We start from the raw sequence: 20069 nt of genomic DNA, 5'->3' as shown, positions 1-20069 counted from the left end.
AAAAGGATTAACATTCATCCGGTGCAATTTCTTAATGAACAGGTGAGGCTGTTGTTGGGTATTAAAGGCAGAACTAAAATCTATAAGGTATAGGCCTTTGGATTTTGAAGGTGTTTAAGAGTTAGGGGAGCAATGCCATTAATGGCTTCATCTATGCCCCATCCTGGTCTACAGGCGAACTGGAAATGATCTCAGATTTTTAAGAGGGACACAACATATTTCTCAAGATACTTACTACTGATGTTAAAGCCACTGGTCTCTGGTCATTATTGTCAGATGAATTTAATTTCTTAGGAACCGTAATGACAGCTGACCTCATCCAAATGGAAGGTACAATTTGCTGATCGATCGATTCCTTATTAATTATAAAGCATTTCCAAGGCACTGTGAGGGATTTCCAAGTGGGAAGCATCACCGTCACCATTCATTGGCCAGAATAATGGTTAGTTACCATGGAGACTGAACCGAAGCCGGTGAACGTTCATTGCTGAATGTCTGATGTCTTTGTAAAATCATTCTACTGCTTGGGCATCAAGCGTCCGAGTCAGGGACAGGGGCTAACGTTCTCTGAAGTGTTGATGGATTTCCTTTTGTGCTTCTTCATTGATGTACATCAGACAAAATAAACATACTTTAGTTTTATTATACAATCGCCGGGTTTTTTATTAGAGGATAGTGTGAGGTTTGACCTCCCTTTGAATTCTGTAGTGCCTTAATTATTTGTGGCATAGCTTTATCCTTGGATGTTGGTCCATATTTATGTAACCCTGTTGCACAGTTTCTGGACATTTGTCAGCTGCACATCCACAATGTCCAGTTCTGCCAGATCCTTAAGATACTGTGTTGGATTGAGATCTGGCGATGGTGGAGGCCATTAGTCTACAGTCAACTCCGATATTATTAATTTATATGAAATGTCAGTTTCACAAAACTCAGACACTATGGAAATGTGAAAATTAAACTTTTTTTAAACTATCCAAGTAGCATGTAAGCACAAGTAAGTTGAAGGAGCTTTAGTTCAAATTTAATTATGTCAAGTGATATGTGTGCTTTTCTGCTTTGCAGGTTGATCTTGTTGGGTCGGAGAAACTCAATAACTCCATGGGTTTCTCCATGTTCTTTGTTGGCTTGGGTTGCCTCACTGGGCCTCCACTGGCAGGTGAGCAGACCTCTTCTTGTAAATTCACCAAGAGTTATGCATGTGCTGACCCACTTTTCCCAAATGTACACAAACACATTTATGAGTTCTGCATGTGCACTGGATGGCTGCCATGGCTTTACATTTCTGAAGTAATTCGTTACACAGAGGGCCATAGAGATGTTTGTGCATGTTTCAGGGTTTCGTAAGAGCTAAAGGCGGAAAGTATGTTTGTGTGTGTGGATGGTGAAAGGGGCGGGAGGCATGAAGGCATAAGTGTGATGTTTGACAGGTTGATAGGCCTCCTGTCTCATATTTTTTCTGTGCCCTGAATTCCTTGCCGCCTCTCAAAGTGTGTATATGTATGTCTGTGTGAATGTAGACACTATGGAGTAAAAAAAAAAAAAAAAACTCAAGCAGACAGGAGAAAAAAATGTACAGTAAAAGTTCATCTCTCTACATACTAGAAATGTTCAATTGGCTTTGTAGAAAAACACACGGTAGGTTACAGGGCCATATCCCCCAGAATAACAGCGCTGTTCTTATAGGGGACTCCAGTCACTTTATTTAACTGATGGCATCTCTCCTTTTGTAGTCTTAGAGAGCTGTTTCTAATCTGGGATCAGGTTTTTGTTACAGTATTTTAGTTACATCAGGTCAGAGTCCGTTCAAACCATGTCTTCTCCAGGTCAGCTGAAAAAGATAACAGTAATGCAGGTCATCTGTCTGACATCTGATCTGCTGATACCTTCTGTAAATGGCAAAAAAGACCCCAAAAAATAAGGGATATGTCTGCTCATGAGAAAAAAAAACCTCATAGTCTCACTTCTTGTTTTCATGCTTCTAGGAAAATATACCCCACCGCCCTTTGCCCTAATTGGTAACACTTGGCACAAGTTAAAGTCAGGGGGCCCTTTCACATACTGACTTGTCAATGGTGTTCTGCAAATCTCCCAATGAAGCTTGAAGATTGCATCAGTTGAAACACGATGAATGGCCCCTTTAGGGTGGTACAGAAATATCTTGAGGATCTGTTTACCATCCTCTCCATTTGAGTGAGAAACGTTATTTAAAAAAAATGACTAGCTTTCCTATTGGCTGCAGGGTGTAGCAAGTGCTGTCAGACAAGTTTTCAATTAATCTCATCCAACTTTTGGATTCTTTGACATATGAGGTTTGTTGAACGTTTGAACCAGTCACAATGCTGCACTGGTTTCTGCAGGAAACGTGATTTATTTACTGTGTTCAAGCAAGAAGGCAGAGTCATTAAATAAATGAAAGAACATAACTCTGCAGACTCTGGGATTGTGATTTCCATAACAAAGGAGAAGTGTTCTTTCATTTGAATTTAGGACTTTGGGCCATGACACAACAATCCAGTAATTTTTCTCCTTAGTCCAGGTACAATGTTTCTGACGTTGCTGGTTTACAAAATAGAAGGAATGTGACGCTTGTAGCCCGCGTCCTGGAAACGTCCAACGCAGAGGTTGTGGAAGGACCAATTCAGTTCACAGTCAGCACCTTGTAAATCACCCTGAAACTCTTGAATGGGGTTTGCTACACAATCCTCTTAAGGCCGTTATTCCTGGTCGCCTTTGCTTGTGACCCTCCACTCAACTTTCCATCAGCATACTATGATACAACACTCTTTAACAAGCAGCTTTTGTAGATGAACCTTTCCGGCTTACTGTCCCTGTGGTGACTGTCTACTAGACAGTGGTAAGCAGTCATTCTTTACGATTGTGATGATAAGATTTCATTGTCAAATACTTTTTATGAACCTTATGAAGAATATATATGTCATGAAAACTGAATTTGGTTTTTTTTTATTGACTGTAAGCCAAAAATTGGAGAATTTGAGAAAAAATAAACTGTTCAATAATAAAATATTAAAATATTATACAGCTGACTGGAAATGGAGAAAAGAGATTACATGTTTGAACTTTTTTGAAATAGCACAGTATTTTGAGTTCTTTATGACGCATCTCTGACACTCTTGAGAAATAAATTGCTTCGGCTCCTTTTCTTTTCCCAGTTAACACAGGTATATTTAAAGCTGCCAGTTTTAGAAACATGGTTGTACTTTGTCACTTGATTTTTTTTTTACTTCAGAAATCTTAATTCGGATTAGGACGTGATGTAACATGTCGAAGAATAAGCGGGGCTTGCTTGTTGCTGTACTTAGTCCAACATAATCTATCCAACTTTAAAAGTCATAAATCTAAATTCAGCGGAGTCGACTTTTCCTGACTTGAAACTTTGAATGAATTCAATTGAAATTAAGTATTCGCCCCCACACTCCTTCTTCTTGGCCATGTGGCTCCTTGGAGATGAGAGATACAGTCAGTCTTTGTAATCACTGAACACAATTGTTCTAAAAAATATACCTCACATAAAAGTACTCTGGGAATTAGCACCAAATTGTTTACACTATCAGGAAGCCCATAAAATAAACAGCACCTGCAGTAAAAAAAACAAAAACAGGTAGGACTGTTTTATTCTGTATGCAACCTGGAGAATTTGAATACGTCAAGAGATTACCAAAACCTTATAGAGCAAATTGTTTCCCAACGTCAGAAAACTAGGTGTGGGGTGAAGGTCTGCATCTGCCATTAGGACAATGACCCACAGCACACATTTGACTGATCGGAGACATTCTACCCTTGTGGTGACCTGGAACATTTAGAAAAGGTTTTCAGGCATTTGCATTTGAATTTGCATTAAAATGGGTCTCTGGCAATGTTAAGCTAGTTTAAGAGTAGGCAGACTTTATCAGATAAGTGGGAGAAATGACCTTTGGCCAGAAGATATTTTTAAAAGTTGTCATCGTTGCCTAAAGCGATATGTTTTTTTGCATCCTTTGTATTTCTAATAAATATTGATGTAATCAAATGAAATACTTGAGAAAGACATTATCTGATAGTTGCGTGGAATAGTTATGTGTGGTCAGTATTTTCAATAAAAAAATTCATGGTGAACTTTTCAGATTATTTGTTACGTTCCACAGACAAATCTGTGAATAATGAAATGTGAATAATGAAATGTGAATAATGAAATGTGAATAGGTGGAGGTCCACTGTGCTACTTCCAGTCAGACAAAAAGTCTGTGAAATTAAAACATAAACATAAATCTGCCAGGGGTATGACAATATTCTAAACTTAATTGTTAGTAAATAGTTTTAAAAAATGTCAAATAAAGTGAGAAAATATAAAATACCTAAAAAAAAATGCCTCTAACTTCCACAAAAGGTTTTAGATCGAGTCATTTTAAAAAGTGGGAAGTCGTTCTGACTGTTGCTGACTGGAGGAAAGACACTGGTGAATCAAAACCACTCTGTTATAGTCTTCAAAGACTAAGATCATGTTTTTTCTGTTTTCATAGGGTTTCTGTATGACTACACACAGACGTACGACTGTTCTTTCTACCTGGCGGGCCTCTGCTACCTACTCTCATCCCTCTCCTTGTTCATGGAGCCGCTCGCTCAGCGCTGGAAAGCCAAGAAGAAACTTTCTCAAAGCCAGAGCTCAGAAAGCAGCTGTAAGATTAACGGCTGCTTCACCCCTGACCAGAATGGTGCTGTGTAACAATGAAACCTGGAAGTTGGACTAACGTGGCCCGCAGAGCCTGGACCCTCTCACCTAAAGCTGGGACCTGGACCATAACTTTCGGCAAAAAGCGATACCAGCATTACAGTAACACAGGAACACACAACGCTCTGGATATGTGATTATGCATAAAGAACAAAGCCAAAATCCTTGTGTTCTGCAAAACAGTTTTAATATCAGAAGCACAAACATCCCAACTGAGGGTAATCGAGCACACAAAGGAGCGACGTATTCTACCACCCAATGCAACAACTAAACTGAACAATGCAGAGCGAGGAACCAAGCTCCCAATTCTGTCTCCTGTCTCTGTGACATTATCAATCGAAGCACATATCCATGTGTTGGATTTGATGTCTTGAGTAGCATTTATCTGTATGTGTAAAACGTTTTCTCACTGATATGCACTTTGGCCAAGTTGTGACTATGCTGCATGATTTCAAACTGCCAGGGAGCCAAAATACTCAGCAAACCCCCCGCCGCTGTAGCCTGCTGCTGTGTCCCAGAGAATTATGTCGTGTATGAAGCCAAAAAAGCGCATTGGAAGATACAATCCGTGAGATTATTGTAGGCATGTGCTAACATTTAACTTTAAGCACAGTTCATGAGTATGTACGTGTAAGCTAACGTTCATCCAGGCTAACAGAAGACATCTTGTCGTTTTAACATTTCCTGTTTCTTTTCAGTCGGTTTGAACCCATTCATCCCAGCTTCTTCCCCTCCACCCGATCAATATTTAGGAAGGCGGTATATGTGTTTCATAACTTTCAAACAGTGGGGTAGCCGGACGGTCGACTTTTTTGCACAACTCTCACTTTATGCTTTCGTATAAACCCACACGAACTCTTCACGTCTATCGCCCCGCAGCTGCTCATAGACTCACTTTCATCTCCTAAATTTAAACTGGCACAAAGCCTGTCTCAGCATATTAAGGTCAGCAAGACCTGACACCTAAACTGGCTTTGATCCCCTAGTAGTTTCTGAACTAGTTTAACAGACAGTTGTGTAAGAAATACAGCTGTCACTGTTTATGCAATACTTAGAGCGCATTCACACTGCAGTCAGAATCTAATTCTCTGTAATCATTCACCGTTTTGACTGCCAGCTCCTGTAAATGGTAATTCTGACCTTTGAGTCTTTTTGCACGTAAGCTATGATAACTACTTCTGCGCATTTCAACTGATTTCATCATCTCTGCATCTGTCGTTGCTCACAGTAATATATTGTCCTATAAATTTAAAAACAGTTGTACTCTACAGTGCCTTGCAGTTATTAGTAGTGCTTGAACTTTTTCTCTTTTTTGTCACATAGCAGCCACAAACGTCAATTTGTTTTATAGGAATTTGATGTGACAAAATGGCACAAAGAAGACCATGAGTGTGAAGTGGATGAATACAGAGACACAATATGTTTTTTTTTGTTTTGTTTTGTTTTTACAAACAGAAATATGAGAAGTGTGCCTTGAATTTGAATTCAGAGCCTCTGGAAAAGTTGAAATTAGATTTTGAAGTCTTGAGTGTGTCTCTACCAACTTTGCAAATAAACAGACGTTTTTGCAAGTTCTACTTTTCAAAATAGCTCACACTCAATCAGATTAGATGGAGACCATCACTGAGCATCAATTTTCAAGTCTTGCCACAAATTCAAAATTTTAATTTAGATCTTAGACATCCTAAGACCCATAGATGCTTTAATCTAAAGCATTTCACTGTTTATGGTGGTAGCTCCTGCTGGTAGGTGAATCTCAGCTCCTAGATTTTTACCTCCATCCATCTCCTCATTAACTCTAACCAGCTTCCATGTCCTGCAAGAAGAAAAGGCATCCCCACAGTAGGACGCTGCCGTTGCTGTGTTTAACAGCAGGCAGGAATGTTCGTTTTTCTTCCTCAAACATCGTTTTGCTTGTAGTCCGAAAAATTACCGGAGCTGTGGCGCTCCATGAGTGCTTTGCCCTCCACAGTGGCAGTTAATAACTGAATAGGTAATAGCTGAGGTTGACAAGGAGCTGGACAGTTTTGTTCAATTTAGAAGCAATAAAAATGCTTATTTTAGCAGGGCTTCAGCAATGACGCCAATAATACAAGAAATTGTTGTGTCATTGTTATTTTTTTTTCCATTGTAGCTACATTCTTTTTCAGCTTTTTTTCATGAATGTGTTCAGTTCAGGGAAAAACTTTAAAAACTGTAAAACTTTGATATTCTTTTTGTTCCAAAATCATAAGATAGACATAAATTCACGGTTTTTTTTACCAAAACGCAAACCAGGTTTTTACTGTAAGCTTAAAATTTGAGCTGGCATGGAGGTTTTGCAGCTCTAGATCATGTAATTTTATGAGAAGTGAGAACAAAAAGGGCCTTTTGGATTGTAAAGGTTCTTGGATCCTGCTTGTGTAATGTCAGTAGATGTGCAGCTTTGCCATATCCATGGATGTTCACTACTGTCCTCAAACAAACCTCAGAGAACAGCTGCATTTATCTAGGTGCTAGGTGACTTTTGAAGGAAATTGATAGCACTGGCTTTTATTTAGGGGCATCAAATTAAGAGGGGATGAAAACATATGCATTAAAAGCTTATAATAATGTATTCATTTTCTTCCACTTCACAATTATGCACCACTCAGTGTTCTCTGTCACATAAAATCCCATTGAAACTCACTGACGGTGCGATTGTAGCATGACCAAATGTAAACACTTTCAGCAGGTGAGAACAATTTTTCAAAGGCCTGTGTTTAAAGTTGCAGTGCCTGCAAGCGCCCGCAAAATAGAGAATGTTTCATTTAGAAAACTTTACTCACAAAGCCTCAGCTGTCGCCTTTTAAATGCTACAACTATCGACTACCTTTTTCGTTTTGTTGGCTACAAACTAAAAACTAATTTTTGACTTTTTACCGATGCACACCTGGCTGATCTATGCAACTACACACTCGTTTGCTTTCCTTTGAATCAAGGTGCACACGTTTATTTGCTGCAAATCCACCGGCTCTTCGGACAAGACATCCGGTTAGGTTTTTCTGCAAATTGTGGTCACAGTTGAATTTAGAGGTGGTGGAGCTAAATTAGTTTTCTCCTCAGCTGTCTGTGATTATTTGTTACTTTGTCAGCTTTGTCTATAACTCTGTGACCAACTGATTATGTGATGTTGCCCATTTAGTCTAACATGGATAGTTTTTTTCAGACTGTTGCCCAAACTTTCTGGTGCAAACTTACAGTGTCATTGCATTTAAACATGAGGCTGTCGGTTCTTGAATCTTATATATATATATATATATATATATATATATATATATACACACACACATATTTTAGAGTTTTTGTGTGTTTTCAGTGGGTTCTTTTGGGGGTTTTTTTCACCCTTTGCCTTACAGGGTAATGTGTCTTTTACTAACTTTCCTGTGATGTCAGCCAAAGATCACATTAGAAAACCTACTTACGACTTGAAACTTATAACTGGGTGGAAAATAAAATGCTGTGGATTGTGACTATCATTTAAACTGGTCTCCTCACCCTGAATTCAAAATCAGCTGGTGTGTTTTCTCATGCTGCCCTCTTGTGGACTAAGAAGGCTCCTGCTCCAAGAATGTTATCTCAATTAGCACCAAATTATTCCCCCTCAACTCGCTTTCACAATACTGAGCAAGGCTCTTTGTATTGTTTCCATGACGAGTCATGCACTAAAGCTCTTTTGGCTCACGAGTTGCATTCACTCACAGCCGCTATGTTTTTGAGATTTGGGGCCACTAAGGTTTTTGTACTGTTGAAGAAAAAAAAAAAAAGCTTATAAAAAATATTTGATGCTTTAAAAGTATGTATATGGTACTCGGTCTTAGACATCTGGTCCTAAGGTGGCATTTACCTAGACAACATACGAGTGTGTGTGTTTTTTGTTTGGTTTTTTTTTTTTTTTTACCTTTTTTTGTTTCTTTGTCAGTGAATGCATCACTGGGAGAGGCTCCGTTAGTTTGACGCTTTGGTTCCTGGATTTGTCTGGCAAATAAACTTAACCAATAATAGGCATTCTGTTCCAAGATTTAGATTTCATTTTTAAAACTTGTATTGGTGCCCAACTCAGATGTAATAAAAATGATTTCTGACTCAACCTGTTATTGTGTGATTTACACAACCCAGACGTCAGGCAGGAAAAACAATCACAAGTCATACAGCACATTGACCATACAGTACTTTATTGAGAGAAAAAATGGACAAATAACTTATTCCAATGTGTTTATGTTCAGGTATTTTTACAGTGATTTTCTGAAAATTCCATTTAAAAACATCCAATATTACCATTTCATTTTGTTAGTTTTAATATTAATCAGCAAACAGATGCAACTAAATAAATAAGAATACAAACAAAAAAGATTAAGAATATGTTTTTGTATATATATGAAAGTCAAATTAATCAATAAATTTTCATAATACACAGATATTTTCAGTGTCTATTGCTGGTAATTCTGGTGATTATCACTTAGAGCTAATTAAAACTCAAATTTGTGTTTCCTACAATATTAGAATATTATATAAGGCCAATAGAAATTATTTTGTTACTTCAATCCTAGACTCCTTAATGAGCGTTGTTTTACAATCCTCTCTGTTAACCACAATGCTTGTGCATATTTTTCTACCACACTTTTACCTTCCATTCAACTTTCCTTTTTGTACTGGAAAGCAGCCCTCTATGGGCATCTTTAGTACCAACCTTTGATGACTTGCCCTTTTAGTGGAAGGTGTTAATGAAACTCAAGACAGCAGTCTTACCTATGACTGTCAAGGCCATCAAATAAATATAATTATGGACTTTATTCAATGTTTTGATTTTCTAAGAAAATACATTTTAGCTTTTCAATCTCTCCGTGTAGTGACTATATAATGTAAGAGTTTATCTTTATAAATGGAACTGAAACAAAAAAATAAATTTGTATTCTGTTACCTGTGTAAAGGTTACTCACTGAGGTGTCTTGGAAACAGAACTGCAGACCCATCGATGTCTGTTGAGAAAGCAAAAATGCTTTAATTAGAAAGGTTAGGTAAGATAAAATCAGCAATAAGTTTCATGGATGAAATCACTGCCTATGACTGGGACTAACATAACATGTTCCCTTTTACCAGTGATTCACTGTTCTGCTTTGTGTCAAGAATGTGCATCAGATGTGTTTATATCTATACATGTATTGTACAATGCCTTTCCTCCATTGGTATTTGTATTGCCAAATGAGCCACGTTTTTACAGTTCATACAATCTGTGCATTGATAGCAAAGCCTTCCTAGTCAATATAAATAACTGATGTTTACTAACATTTACCTCTCTTAGCAAATTGAATCTTATCTTATCAGTTTATGACTGTGGCCTCTTTGCCCAGTTGTTTTACTTCCTATTTAATTCTCAGTTTTTTATCTAAATTTCATTAAAATATTATTTGGAGCTAGTAGTGGATGACATAACAAGATTACCTAAGTAGACAACAAGTCGGTTTCAGGAAAGAAAAAAGTGAATGGAAGACGAAATATATGAACAAATTCACAAATTAAATTAACTCCTTTAGCTTTCAGTTTCTATTAAACCAGTCCTACTATTTATTTTTAATGGCATGTCAGAGACAGTGTGGAAGTGATCTGAGTTTTCTCTGGCCATTTACAGTAAAGTATAATGCAGCACCGCCCCTCCCCCATCTGTTGCTGCACACTGCCAGCCAGCTGGCTGAAAGAACAGCTAAGTGTTAGACAAACTATGAAAGGCATATTTGTGAGCAGCTGGGTGGAGGCTAGCTACCCGCGCCTCTTCAACCAGCTAGTATGCGCTAAGAGGACTTTCAGTGCTATTCTGTAGAGGACACCAAAAGACCCAATATTTAGTTTAATAACCAATTAAAGAAGTACTACACTTTGATTTATCATGCATTCCCATATTATTTCCACTTACAATCAACAGTAGTAAGTAATATAGTATATTTGAACATTAAATGTAGCTGTAATAATGATTCAATAGATTAGTAGCAGGTAGGGTTTTTGTTTTTTGCTTAAAAATTAAAAAATTAGACCATGTGACCATTATTGTTGTAAAGTTTAGTGTAAAAACTGTGTTTCCATGGTATTCTTACTCAAGGTTATCATGCAGAGAATAACTGGCCTATGCCCCCGCCCCACAGTGAATACACTCAGCTATGCCCAGGGCCCGTGAAGCTTATTGTTGGAAAACATTCAGTCTTTATGGCACTATTCCATAGTAAATTAGATGTATTTGTATTAAAATAGTCACTTTATTAATTATAATAAGCTAAGTACATGTCTGTTATTGTAACTGCTGGGTGAGATGGTCCATCTACCTCATTTGATTCAGGTGTGTTGAACCAGGGAAAGGACTAAAACATGGAGGCCAGCGGCCCTCAAGGACCGACTTTGGACACTGAAGTTGTGATCTGTCTTGAAGTTAGAAAAGGTTTCATCCATTTTCTACATCAATGTCTGCAGGATTGTAGAGGAGGGGATGTTACGGCTTATATCCATCAACCGTCAAAGGTCAAAATCATAAACAGTTTGCCAGGATCAATAAGTGTCATCTAATCACCAATTCTGTTGGTATGTTTCAACTTATTCAATATTTTCAATCACGCTAATGTGTAGCATCTTAAAAGTAAACTGATAACCTAAATGAAACGTAGTCAAGTTAAATAATCCAATAACCTGATTTGTTGTGAAGTATTATGGCAATGGTATTGCACCATATCTAAGCACATACCAAAACTTAATACAGCTTTTCTCACCACTGACTTATTGTTTATTTGCTGGGCAATGAATGGAAAATGCCTTTCAAATTTAAAATGAATACACGCTTGTTTGTTTGTTATTTATTTACACTACAAAAAACCTACATTTTATCAAGTGTTTTGGTCTAGTAGTGACTAGTGCAAATATTTTATTACACTTGAAATATGACAAAACTAACTTACAAGTAACTTTCTAGCAAGAAATGGAAGCTTTTTAAAGTAAATGTTCGCTTATTATGATGAAAAGATACTTGTTCCTCTGGGAGATTAATTAACTTATAATATGGGAAAAATGTCTTGTTATAAGTGAAATAGTCTGCTAAGGGAACTGGTATTTTTTCATCAATATTAAGGAATTATTTCCTTAAAATAATCTCCTACATCTTGCTGAAAAGTTGCATGCGAGTTAGTTTTCTTTCATTTCAAGTGTAATAAGATATTTGTACTAGGAACTAGACAAAAATACTTTGAATAAGATTTTGTGTTTTTGAAGTGTATGTATTTATTTTTTTGCCAGTTTGTTGTATTTAGTTGGACTTGGAAGATGAAAGGCAGTTGTAGTTTGATCTCTAAAAAAAAACTACTTCAGAGAATACATCTCAATAAGATAAACAGAGTTTTATTTCATTATATAATTTAGAATATAAGAAATCACAAACTCTGCTAATAATAAACACACTGAATAGCAGGCATATGCCCTGTGCCACCGCATCATCTTCCTCTTGTATGTAGAACCTGGATTTGTTATATCTGACCTAAAATGATGAGAAATAGTTGTCTCGCTAACTTCAGCATATAAACATCTGTTCCTGTTTCTAATGTTTATTAATGTCCATGTTTCATAGAGACTCAACACTACTTTTTATACATTGTGTCTACAGAAACAACTACGTTTGCAGTATTTGGTATATAAAAACCAACCTTAAAGCAGAATTAAAATCTCATCTAATTTAGGTCATGCATCAAGCTTCCTGCTTTCAGTTAAAAAAAAAATAAAAAATTAAAAATCAGTTGTAAAATGAAAAAGTGGCTATAAAAATTATGACTAAAATATGATTATTTGATTTGCCATGTAAAAAAGGACATTTAAAATATATTTTCTTCTCCATACAGAGCATTTGATGACTTGTATGGCCACTTGCTCTTTTTACAACTTAGCACATTTTTTCTAGTTGTTTTACTGAAAGCAAGAAGCTCGAGAACCACCTAAGGCGCATCTGTGTGAGGCTAAAACAAGAAACCAGCATCTCTTCCAAAAAAAATAAAAAAAATCCTCATCTTCATCTCGTCTAGTTTCATTTCCTTCTTTGGGAATGTTTCAGATTTGAAGCCTCTGATCTCCCAGTTAATGTTTTGCTGAGCAGCAGATCAAGTGAAGAGGAAAAAAGTGGCGAACTTGAATATTTTCAGATCAAAACAGAAACTTTTATGATGTTTCTTAAGAATGTGGTGTTACACTGTAATACTCACCCCCTGCTGCCTATAAGCCACCGACACAGCCATGGCAGGCAGCCCTTGCTCTTACTCACCATGCTGCTGTTTCTGAGCAGCAGCCGTTCAGTGATACCTGCTCTGTCCTGGCTGCCAGCTAACAGAACCGGAGGAGGAGAGGAAAGGCAGGCGCTCCGCGGTCCTCATGGTGGCAATGTTTCTCAAGGGGGAGTGGGTCATCCTCGACACAGAATCACTTTACTTTTTTTAACATTTTTTTAACCCTAATTCAGCTAAAATAGATGGTAGCTGAGTTTGGACTTAAGCTTTTGACATGGAGTGGTCCCGGAACTTCAGTGAACGGTATCCTCTGCTCCTTCCAGCGAAGACGCGCGTACTTCATCCCCGGTGCTGCGGATGACCTCAGATGATGAAGTGGTACCGGTTCAACACGGCTCCTCGGGGAAGGAGAGGTCAGCGGCAGCATTCCTAGCTGACATTTGAGCCAATCGTCTTTCCTGACGACCGGGAAAATCTGAGTAAAACCGGGCAAAGTGCGATAAAGACGAATCGGACCCAAAACTCCCCAGGGAGACCGAGTGATCTGTCGATGCTCTGCGAATTTCAGAGTTGTCACAATCTCAATTCTCCTGCCTTCTGTTCAGAACCAGAACCGGATGCACGGGGAAACCTTCACAGTGATGCCGAAGCTGCTTCTGTAGGCCGGGTTCAAACAAGAGCAGGCGGCGGCTCCTCCATCCGTCCTGTCAGGTGTTTTTGCGTGTCAATAGGAACAGTAAGTTACAACCAGAACCGGCCTCGTTTAAACAAACAGCGATCCTCTGGGGGGGGGGGGGAACCACGGCTCTCTCCTCTCTGGAGCTAAATGACTTGCGAATCGTCTCACGAGCAGAAAACAACATTTTCAAGTGAACAAAACTCCTCCTCGAAAACACAACCGGGCATCGCAGCTCGTTTTCGTCAATTCACTTCCATCGAAGAAACACTTCCCCTTCACATGAACAATTTATTGACAATCGGTCACATCAGGCGCCCAAATGCACTCGCAGTTACGTGAACAGCTTCGCATGGGCATTACGGATTTTCCTTTTCCCCCATGACATCAAAGCGTACATTGCTCAATTTTTCCCCCACTTAAAAACAGAAGTCATCACAGGTGCGGGATGGACTTACACAACTTAAAAAGCTTCCTCGTCAGCGAGGACTCACACAGATAACGGTGCCTATTCTCTCTCTCTCTTTCTCCACAGAGGGTTTTTGCAGCTCTGCGTCTTCCAGAGTCCGAGGTTTCAGTGGGTGTGATGTCCAAGTGTACAAGCAAACATGAATGTTTTCATTACACACAAAAAATAAAATAAAGTCTGAAAATTATTATTCCGAGTAAGTCACTACTGCATGACTAAATACAAAAAAAATGTCTAAACAATACTGTGGTAAGAAGATCTAAGAAAAAAAAAACCGCATTGGCAGGCATGAGTTATTGTAACAGTATACTTCTAAAATTAAACTCCACATTAACTGTTGAACCACTGCTAAAACCAAGTAGCTGTACTGATAGTTGGTTTATTAGTTTGTACCATCCACTTACTGGGTTAATTATTACTATAAAAAGGGGAGGGTCACCGGTTCAGGGAAATAAATAAACTATAAACACAAAAATGTAACTTTTTTTGTCTTTTTGTCCACAAGTACTTCAGTTTTCATATATATATTGCAATGCTAGATCCTCTCCGAGCAAAACAAGGATGCACAAACGAATAACACATTAAGAACACAAGAAAAGTTCAGTATTTTCTGTTAGTAGCAGGTGTGGGCTGGTTTCTATGCTATCCAAAAAAAAAATGCATTCAACTATTATTTGACCCATGGGAGACGCTTAAATTCACAGATATTGTAAAAATCTGTTGATCCTATTGATGACTCTTAAAGGAATAGTTCAACATTTTTGAAGTGAGGCTCCTTTACCAGTAATAGTTTGCAATCTGACATCTCAGTGAGATTTTTTTTTAAAAATCCTAAGCATCATGAAAGGCTAGCAGTCAAAAACACTCAATGTTTTATCTGATTTTAGCTATTTAAAATAACTCAAACTGAATCCCATTTTAACAAAAACAACAAAAAAAAAGAGTAAAACAAATTTTGTTATACCTTTTGAGTGCTTCTAACTGGAAGTGTTAACGTTTTTAGAGGTCAAGCCCCGATTTAAATCCGATAGCTTCTCACGGTCCTGCATGTTTTTTGTGTTCCTGCTTCAGCACACCTGATTCGAATGATTATCTCCTTGTACCTAAAACATGCAGGTCAGTGGGCCCTCAGGGTTTTAATTACTGCAGTGCTACTTTATTTTTTTCTAGCCATTTGTAACAAAATACAAATTAAAAAATCTTGCATTATCTTCTGAGAGACACCCGTCTCGTTTCTGATCAGAAACTTCTAGGTTGAATGAAAATAGTAATTTTGAGCTTGGCATTAAATGTCCCAACAACCTGTTATCGATCCAGCTGGATGCCAGCAGGGCAGAGAGGCATCAAAGATGGCAAATTTTATCCTGGTGGACCAGCAGAGCCAACAGCATCCTCCAGCTAGCAGTAGCACAGACTAAATTTGACTGAGAAAAGAAGGGGAAAAAAATCTTATCAAAGCCCCTTTGTGAAAGTTTAGACAGTTTTAAACTTACTGATATAATTCAGCTCACAATTATGAACATTTTAAGTTTGGGTTATTTTAGACGGCTAAATCAGTGAGTCCATCTGACTTGTTAAGACTTTCACAGATTTAGGGAACATTTTCACTTTTCTACAAACTTAAAGCGATGTGGCCTCTTTCTATTGTAAATAAAAACCCCACTTCAAAACAAATTTTTTTTAAGCATATCCCTTTAAAACAGATCCACTAAGGTTCGAACAATGACCTTGAAGAAAATGCACGAATGAGACTCCATAGAGTGAAATGTTTGACCTGTATTAAGAAATGCTTTAACTGCTGACCTTCACATTGCTCTCCACCTTTTATCCAGACAAAACATTTTATTTGACTTTAAAACACCCTGCACAACACTTCTTCAGTAAATCACACTCCAAGACGTATCAAACGGCTTCAGTAGAAGCAACATAAATATTTAAGGTAGTACATTTAACAGGATTGTGACCAACTGGAGGAGAGCTGTGCGATTTGTTTTAAACGTCGACATTACCAATTTCTTTCTGTCTTGAAATTGGGGGGGGGGGGAATTATGCTCAGCTTCTTTTCAACACTTGAACAGCTCAATTTTAAACTGCAACATGTTACTGTACTGTAGGTCATGCCTGGTCCACACAACCAGGGAGGAAAGTTGTTGTAATAACACCACCACTGCAGACCGATGACGTCAAGTATAGCAGCCTAGAGATAAACATGACGTTTTTAGGACATTTTAAAATATATTGAACTAACATTGTTTTAAATCGGTAGATTAACTGTAATGGTGGTGTTATCGTATAAAATCATTCAATGCCCAACATTTATTTTGCTTATAACTGGATAAGTAACCATGTCAACCCATAAATGAACCAAACGATAAAATGACTTAAAGGCTCATGTAACTGGATTTGAACTGATTGAATTTCTATAACAACCCCAATATTTAACCCCAGAAGGCTGATAGTACAGCTGGTTTGTGATTGTGATCGGGTTCAAACACCCAATAAATGTACTTAAAAAAAAATAATTAAAAAAAAAAGACCTTTTAGTTGTATGGAAGGGCACCATTTGTCCGTTTAGTGGGTTATATGGCAACATTCAAACACTGGAGAAGCACACTACTGTACCCCAGGATGCAGAACACACAGCATGCAATAATTTCTGACATACAGCAGATTTTTTTTTTTTTCTTCTAATCGCCGCTTCATTGTAGTGTACGGTCACTTTTTATGATGCGCCACGAACCACGATCATGACCAGGTAGTCCTCTTTGCTTTTTGCCAGAGCTTTGGCAGACGAATCCAAGAACTGCTGGGAGAAATCACACGGGGGGAAAGCATGAAGGACCCCTGCGTTGTCTTTATCCCGGCTGCCCCCCACAGGCAGGCTGATGACTCCGGCTGCTTGTTTTTGGTTGAGGTAGGACACCAGGTTGCGGAGAGGCCGCTGGGTCGAGGCCGCGGAATCTGAGAGCGACTCCTCCGTGGCTCCGGGAACGGCCAGCAGGATGGCGTAGCCGCCAGGACCTGCCACCTTGATGCGGCGAGACACTTCGTCGAGCTTGGGCTGGTCCAGGCGGAGACGCTGCGTGATCTTCAGCTCGCTCACATGCCTCCCTGTCGCGCTGTCCATCAGCAGGTCGCTGGCCACGCTGTGGTCGCCCTCCAGCAGGTGCATGTTGGCTGGGAAGTTGCTGTTTTTCAGGAGCAGCATACCTTGCCAAGCTAGTCCAAGTTTGGCGCCGTCCAGCTTGGACGGCTGACCTCCCTTGGAGCTGCTTTCAGAGCGTTCTCTCTTGGCCGGCCCTTTGCCACCGTCAACTGCTTTACGCTTGCGTTCTCCAGCTGCTGCCCCTCCACCACCTGAAGGTCCTTTATCAGACAGAACCTGGCTCTTGAGCCGGCGTTCTGTCCCAACCCGCTCCAGGCTGCTTTGGCGTTCTCTCACTGGAGAGGCTCTCTCACCTCGCATGGGGCGCTCTGAATCACTGAAGCGCCCCCCCTCTCTGCTGCTGCCGCCGGGACTCCCCTCTGGGGAGGCTCGTCTACGTCGTACTGTCCTCTCAGTGCTGTCCGGGGAGAGGTCCAGATGGCGTCCCTCCTCCACTGCACGCCTCTTGCGTACAGGTTCTCGTCCCTGCAGCTCTCGTTCCAGAGACCAAGGCTCCCTTGTCCGCCGCTCCAAATGTTCCAGAGGCTCAAAAGGCGAGGCCCGTACCCGTTCCCGGATGGCAGGGTTGGGCCAGTCGGCTCCAGGGAAGAGCTCTCTGTCCCTGAAATGAAGTGGTGGAGGAGTCCTTTCTCTGACCCGAAGAGGTTCGGGCGTGGCACGGTGAACAAATGACTCGGCCACCATGTCAAACGGCGCTATGGGGAGAGGCTGCAGGAACTGCTGCGGGTAGCGATGCTCAGAGTCTGCAAAGTCCACCCTGAGTCGTCTCTCTGGTCCTCCCAAGGGAAAACCCCTCATGTGTGTCCAAGCTGCTTGTGCAGCATCTAAACTTTCATACTGAATGTAAGCCCAAGTGTCCCCTTTTCTATAGGCAATGGTCCTTATTGTCCCAAAGCGATCAAACTCTCTGGCCAGGGCAGTTACAGGCACCCAGGGTCCAAGTCCCCCCACCCACAAGCGCGTGGTGGGCATGGGTTTTCCATAACCTATCTTTATGGGGTTGCGACCCACTATTTTGCCAGACATACTAAGCTTGGCACGGTGAGCCATGTCAAGGTTCTCAAATTTCAGAAATCCATAGGTGCTGGTTAGTCCTCTGGTGGGTCTCTTTATGTCCACCTCCGTGATGACCCCAAACCTGTCAAAAGCCCTCCTCAGGTCCGCCTCCGTAACAGATATGTCCAGGTTTCCCAGAAACAACGTCCTGTTGGCTCTTTGGTCGTCTTCGGGAGATATAAAATCCTCTTCTCTGAACGCTGCCCGCTCTGCAATGAAAGCGGGACGCGCCCTGGCTTCAAACAGAGCAAACTCTCGGTCCCGCTCCAGATCCCTGGGCAGGGGCGGCGGCGGGGGCGGGGGCAGCTGTCCCAGAGCCAGCTGCTGCAGCCTGTAGTCTCTGTATCCAAGACCAGTGGGCGACAGGGGTCTCTGTAGATGTCTGTGACTCTGAGCCGCCACGTACAAGTCCCTCTCGACCGGGGATCGGCTCCGTCTCCGGTTCACGTAGACCGCCTCGATCTTCAGCGGCCGGTCGTAGAGCACCAGCCGGCCCCTGGCGTGCTTAGCGGCTCGGGCGTCCTCCGGCTTTCTGAAATTCACAAACGCTATCCGTCCGTCGCTGCTGCGGCTCATCTTGACGCTCACGTCGCCGAACTTTTTGAATTCGTGAAATAGTCCGTCCTCTATGTCCTCGTCGCTCAGCTGGGATCCGAGGTCGCTGATTTTCAGTGTTTTGTACTCACTCTCCGTGCTGGGCGGCTGGATCCGCTGCTCCGCTCGCGAAGAGACGCCCCTCGGCGAGGCTAAGTCCAGCGTCAGGCTCAGGCTGTGGTTTTTACCCGCCGCGGACTGACAGCTGTGGTTATTTCCAGTCCGGCCGTGGCCGTCGAAGTCTCTTTCTCTTTTCTCACCGAGTAGACTCCGTCTCGTAGAGCCGCCGTCGCCTTTTGCCGAGGTGTTCCCATTATTACTCCCGCTGGAAACGGACAGAGCCCCCATTTTCTTGCTGGTCGGATGACATCCTCCCCTGTCTCGAATATCTTCCAAGGCCCGGGACCGTTTTTTAATCGGCGACCGCTCTTTGCCTTTCATTTCAGTCCGGGCGGAGTCGACCCTTCCGGTTCGTGGCCTTATCTTTGCACTTCTGCCCTGCAGGTGCAGAAATGAGCTGAAGCGATAAACGGATTTAATCAGTGACCCTGCGGCAAAACAACAACAGTCGCCATTTTGTTAAGATTAGCCTAAAATCCCGCCCCTTCGTTCTGATTGGCTGAAAAGTGGGCAGAAACCTTTGAAATGCCTGTCAATCATTAACGGAGCCCTTATAAATAAAGCCGTGTCTACCATGGCTGTATTTCGAAAACAATTAAAGATGGTTACTGTTACAGAAGATTGTGAAAAACAAACTCCAGTCTGTAATTTAGCTCTTCTTTCACTTTACCTGTAATATGATAATGTGTCATACGATTCACAATCAACGACGTTTTGGGCCCTCCCAATAAATTTTTAAAAGTTAATTTATTTTAGCAGTTAAATTCTGTAAAGTAAAAGCAATTAAGTCAGTGTTTCTCAATCCGTTTGCATGTTTTAGGCTTTTCCCTACGGCCACACGCCTGATTTGAATAAGTGAGTAATTAACAGGTTTCTGCAGGACTTGATGTCTGCAGAGGAGGTCAGACAGTCATTTGTTTTGGAATAAAGACGCATCTAAAATATGCAGGGCAGTGGTTACCCAAGGACAGGGATGGAGACACTCTTCATTCCAG

The 20069-nt window shown here is 40.6% G+C and overlaps 2 protein-coding genes and 1 long non-coding RNA gene across 3 annotated transcripts in view; 1 reads left to right on the top strand and 2 right to left on the bottom strand.

Moving 5' to 3' along the window:
- slc16a4 (solute carrier family 16 member 4) overlaps nucleotides 1–8835 on the top strand; it is a 31254-nt gene extending 22419 nt beyond the window's left edge. The window contains exons 10-11 of the mRNA XM_032573144.1: nucleotides 1066–1159; nucleotides 4521–8835. Of these exons, the coding sequence (XP_032429035.1) occupies nucleotides 1066–1159; nucleotides 4521–4723 (297 nt within the window). The 3' untranslated portion in view covers nucleotides 4724–8835. The remainder of the gene's footprint in view (nucleotides 1–1065; nucleotides 1160–4520) is intronic.
- A 70-nt stretch (nucleotides 8836–8905) lies between these two features.
- LOC116726436 (uncharacterized) lies at nucleotides 8906–11868 on the bottom strand. The gene is made up of 2 exons (XR_004340602.1): nucleotides 11062–11868; nucleotides 8906–9726 (listed from the first exon to the last, which is right to left on the bottom strand). It is a non-coding gene; the product is annotated as an uncharacterized LOC116726436 (long non-coding RNA).
- A 1337-nt stretch (nucleotides 11869–13205) lies between these two features.
- rbm15 (RNA binding motif protein 15) lies at nucleotides 13206–19562 on the bottom strand. Its single transcript, XM_032573132.1, has one exon. It carries the CDS (start codon nucleotides 19393–19395, stop codon nucleotides 16861–16863), a length of 2535 nt encoding a protein of 844 aa, XP_032429023.1. The 5' UTR covers nucleotides 19396–19562; the 3' UTR covers nucleotides 13206–16860.
- Between the last annotated feature and the right edge of the window lie 507 nt (nucleotides 19563–20069).

The sequence above is a fragment of the Xiphophorus hellerii genome, chromosome 1 (genome assembly GCF_003331165.1).
Source record: "Xiphophorus hellerii strain 12219 chromosome 1, Xiphophorus_hellerii-4.1, whole genome shotgun sequence".
Classification (NCBI taxonomy): Eukaryota; Metazoa; Chordata; class Actinopteri; order Cyprinodontiformes; family Poeciliidae; genus Xiphophorus; species Xiphophorus hellerii.
The sequence above is the reverse complement of the archived record's forward strand: the minus strand, read 5'-3'. Positions and strand labels throughout refer to the sequence as shown.

Bases quoted from the DNA above. Each gene is read 5' to 3' on its own strand.
- rbm15 (XM_032573132.1), bottom strand. From the start codon at position 19,395: ATGAAAGGCAAAGAGCGGTCGCCGATTAAAAAACGGTCCCGGGCCTTG.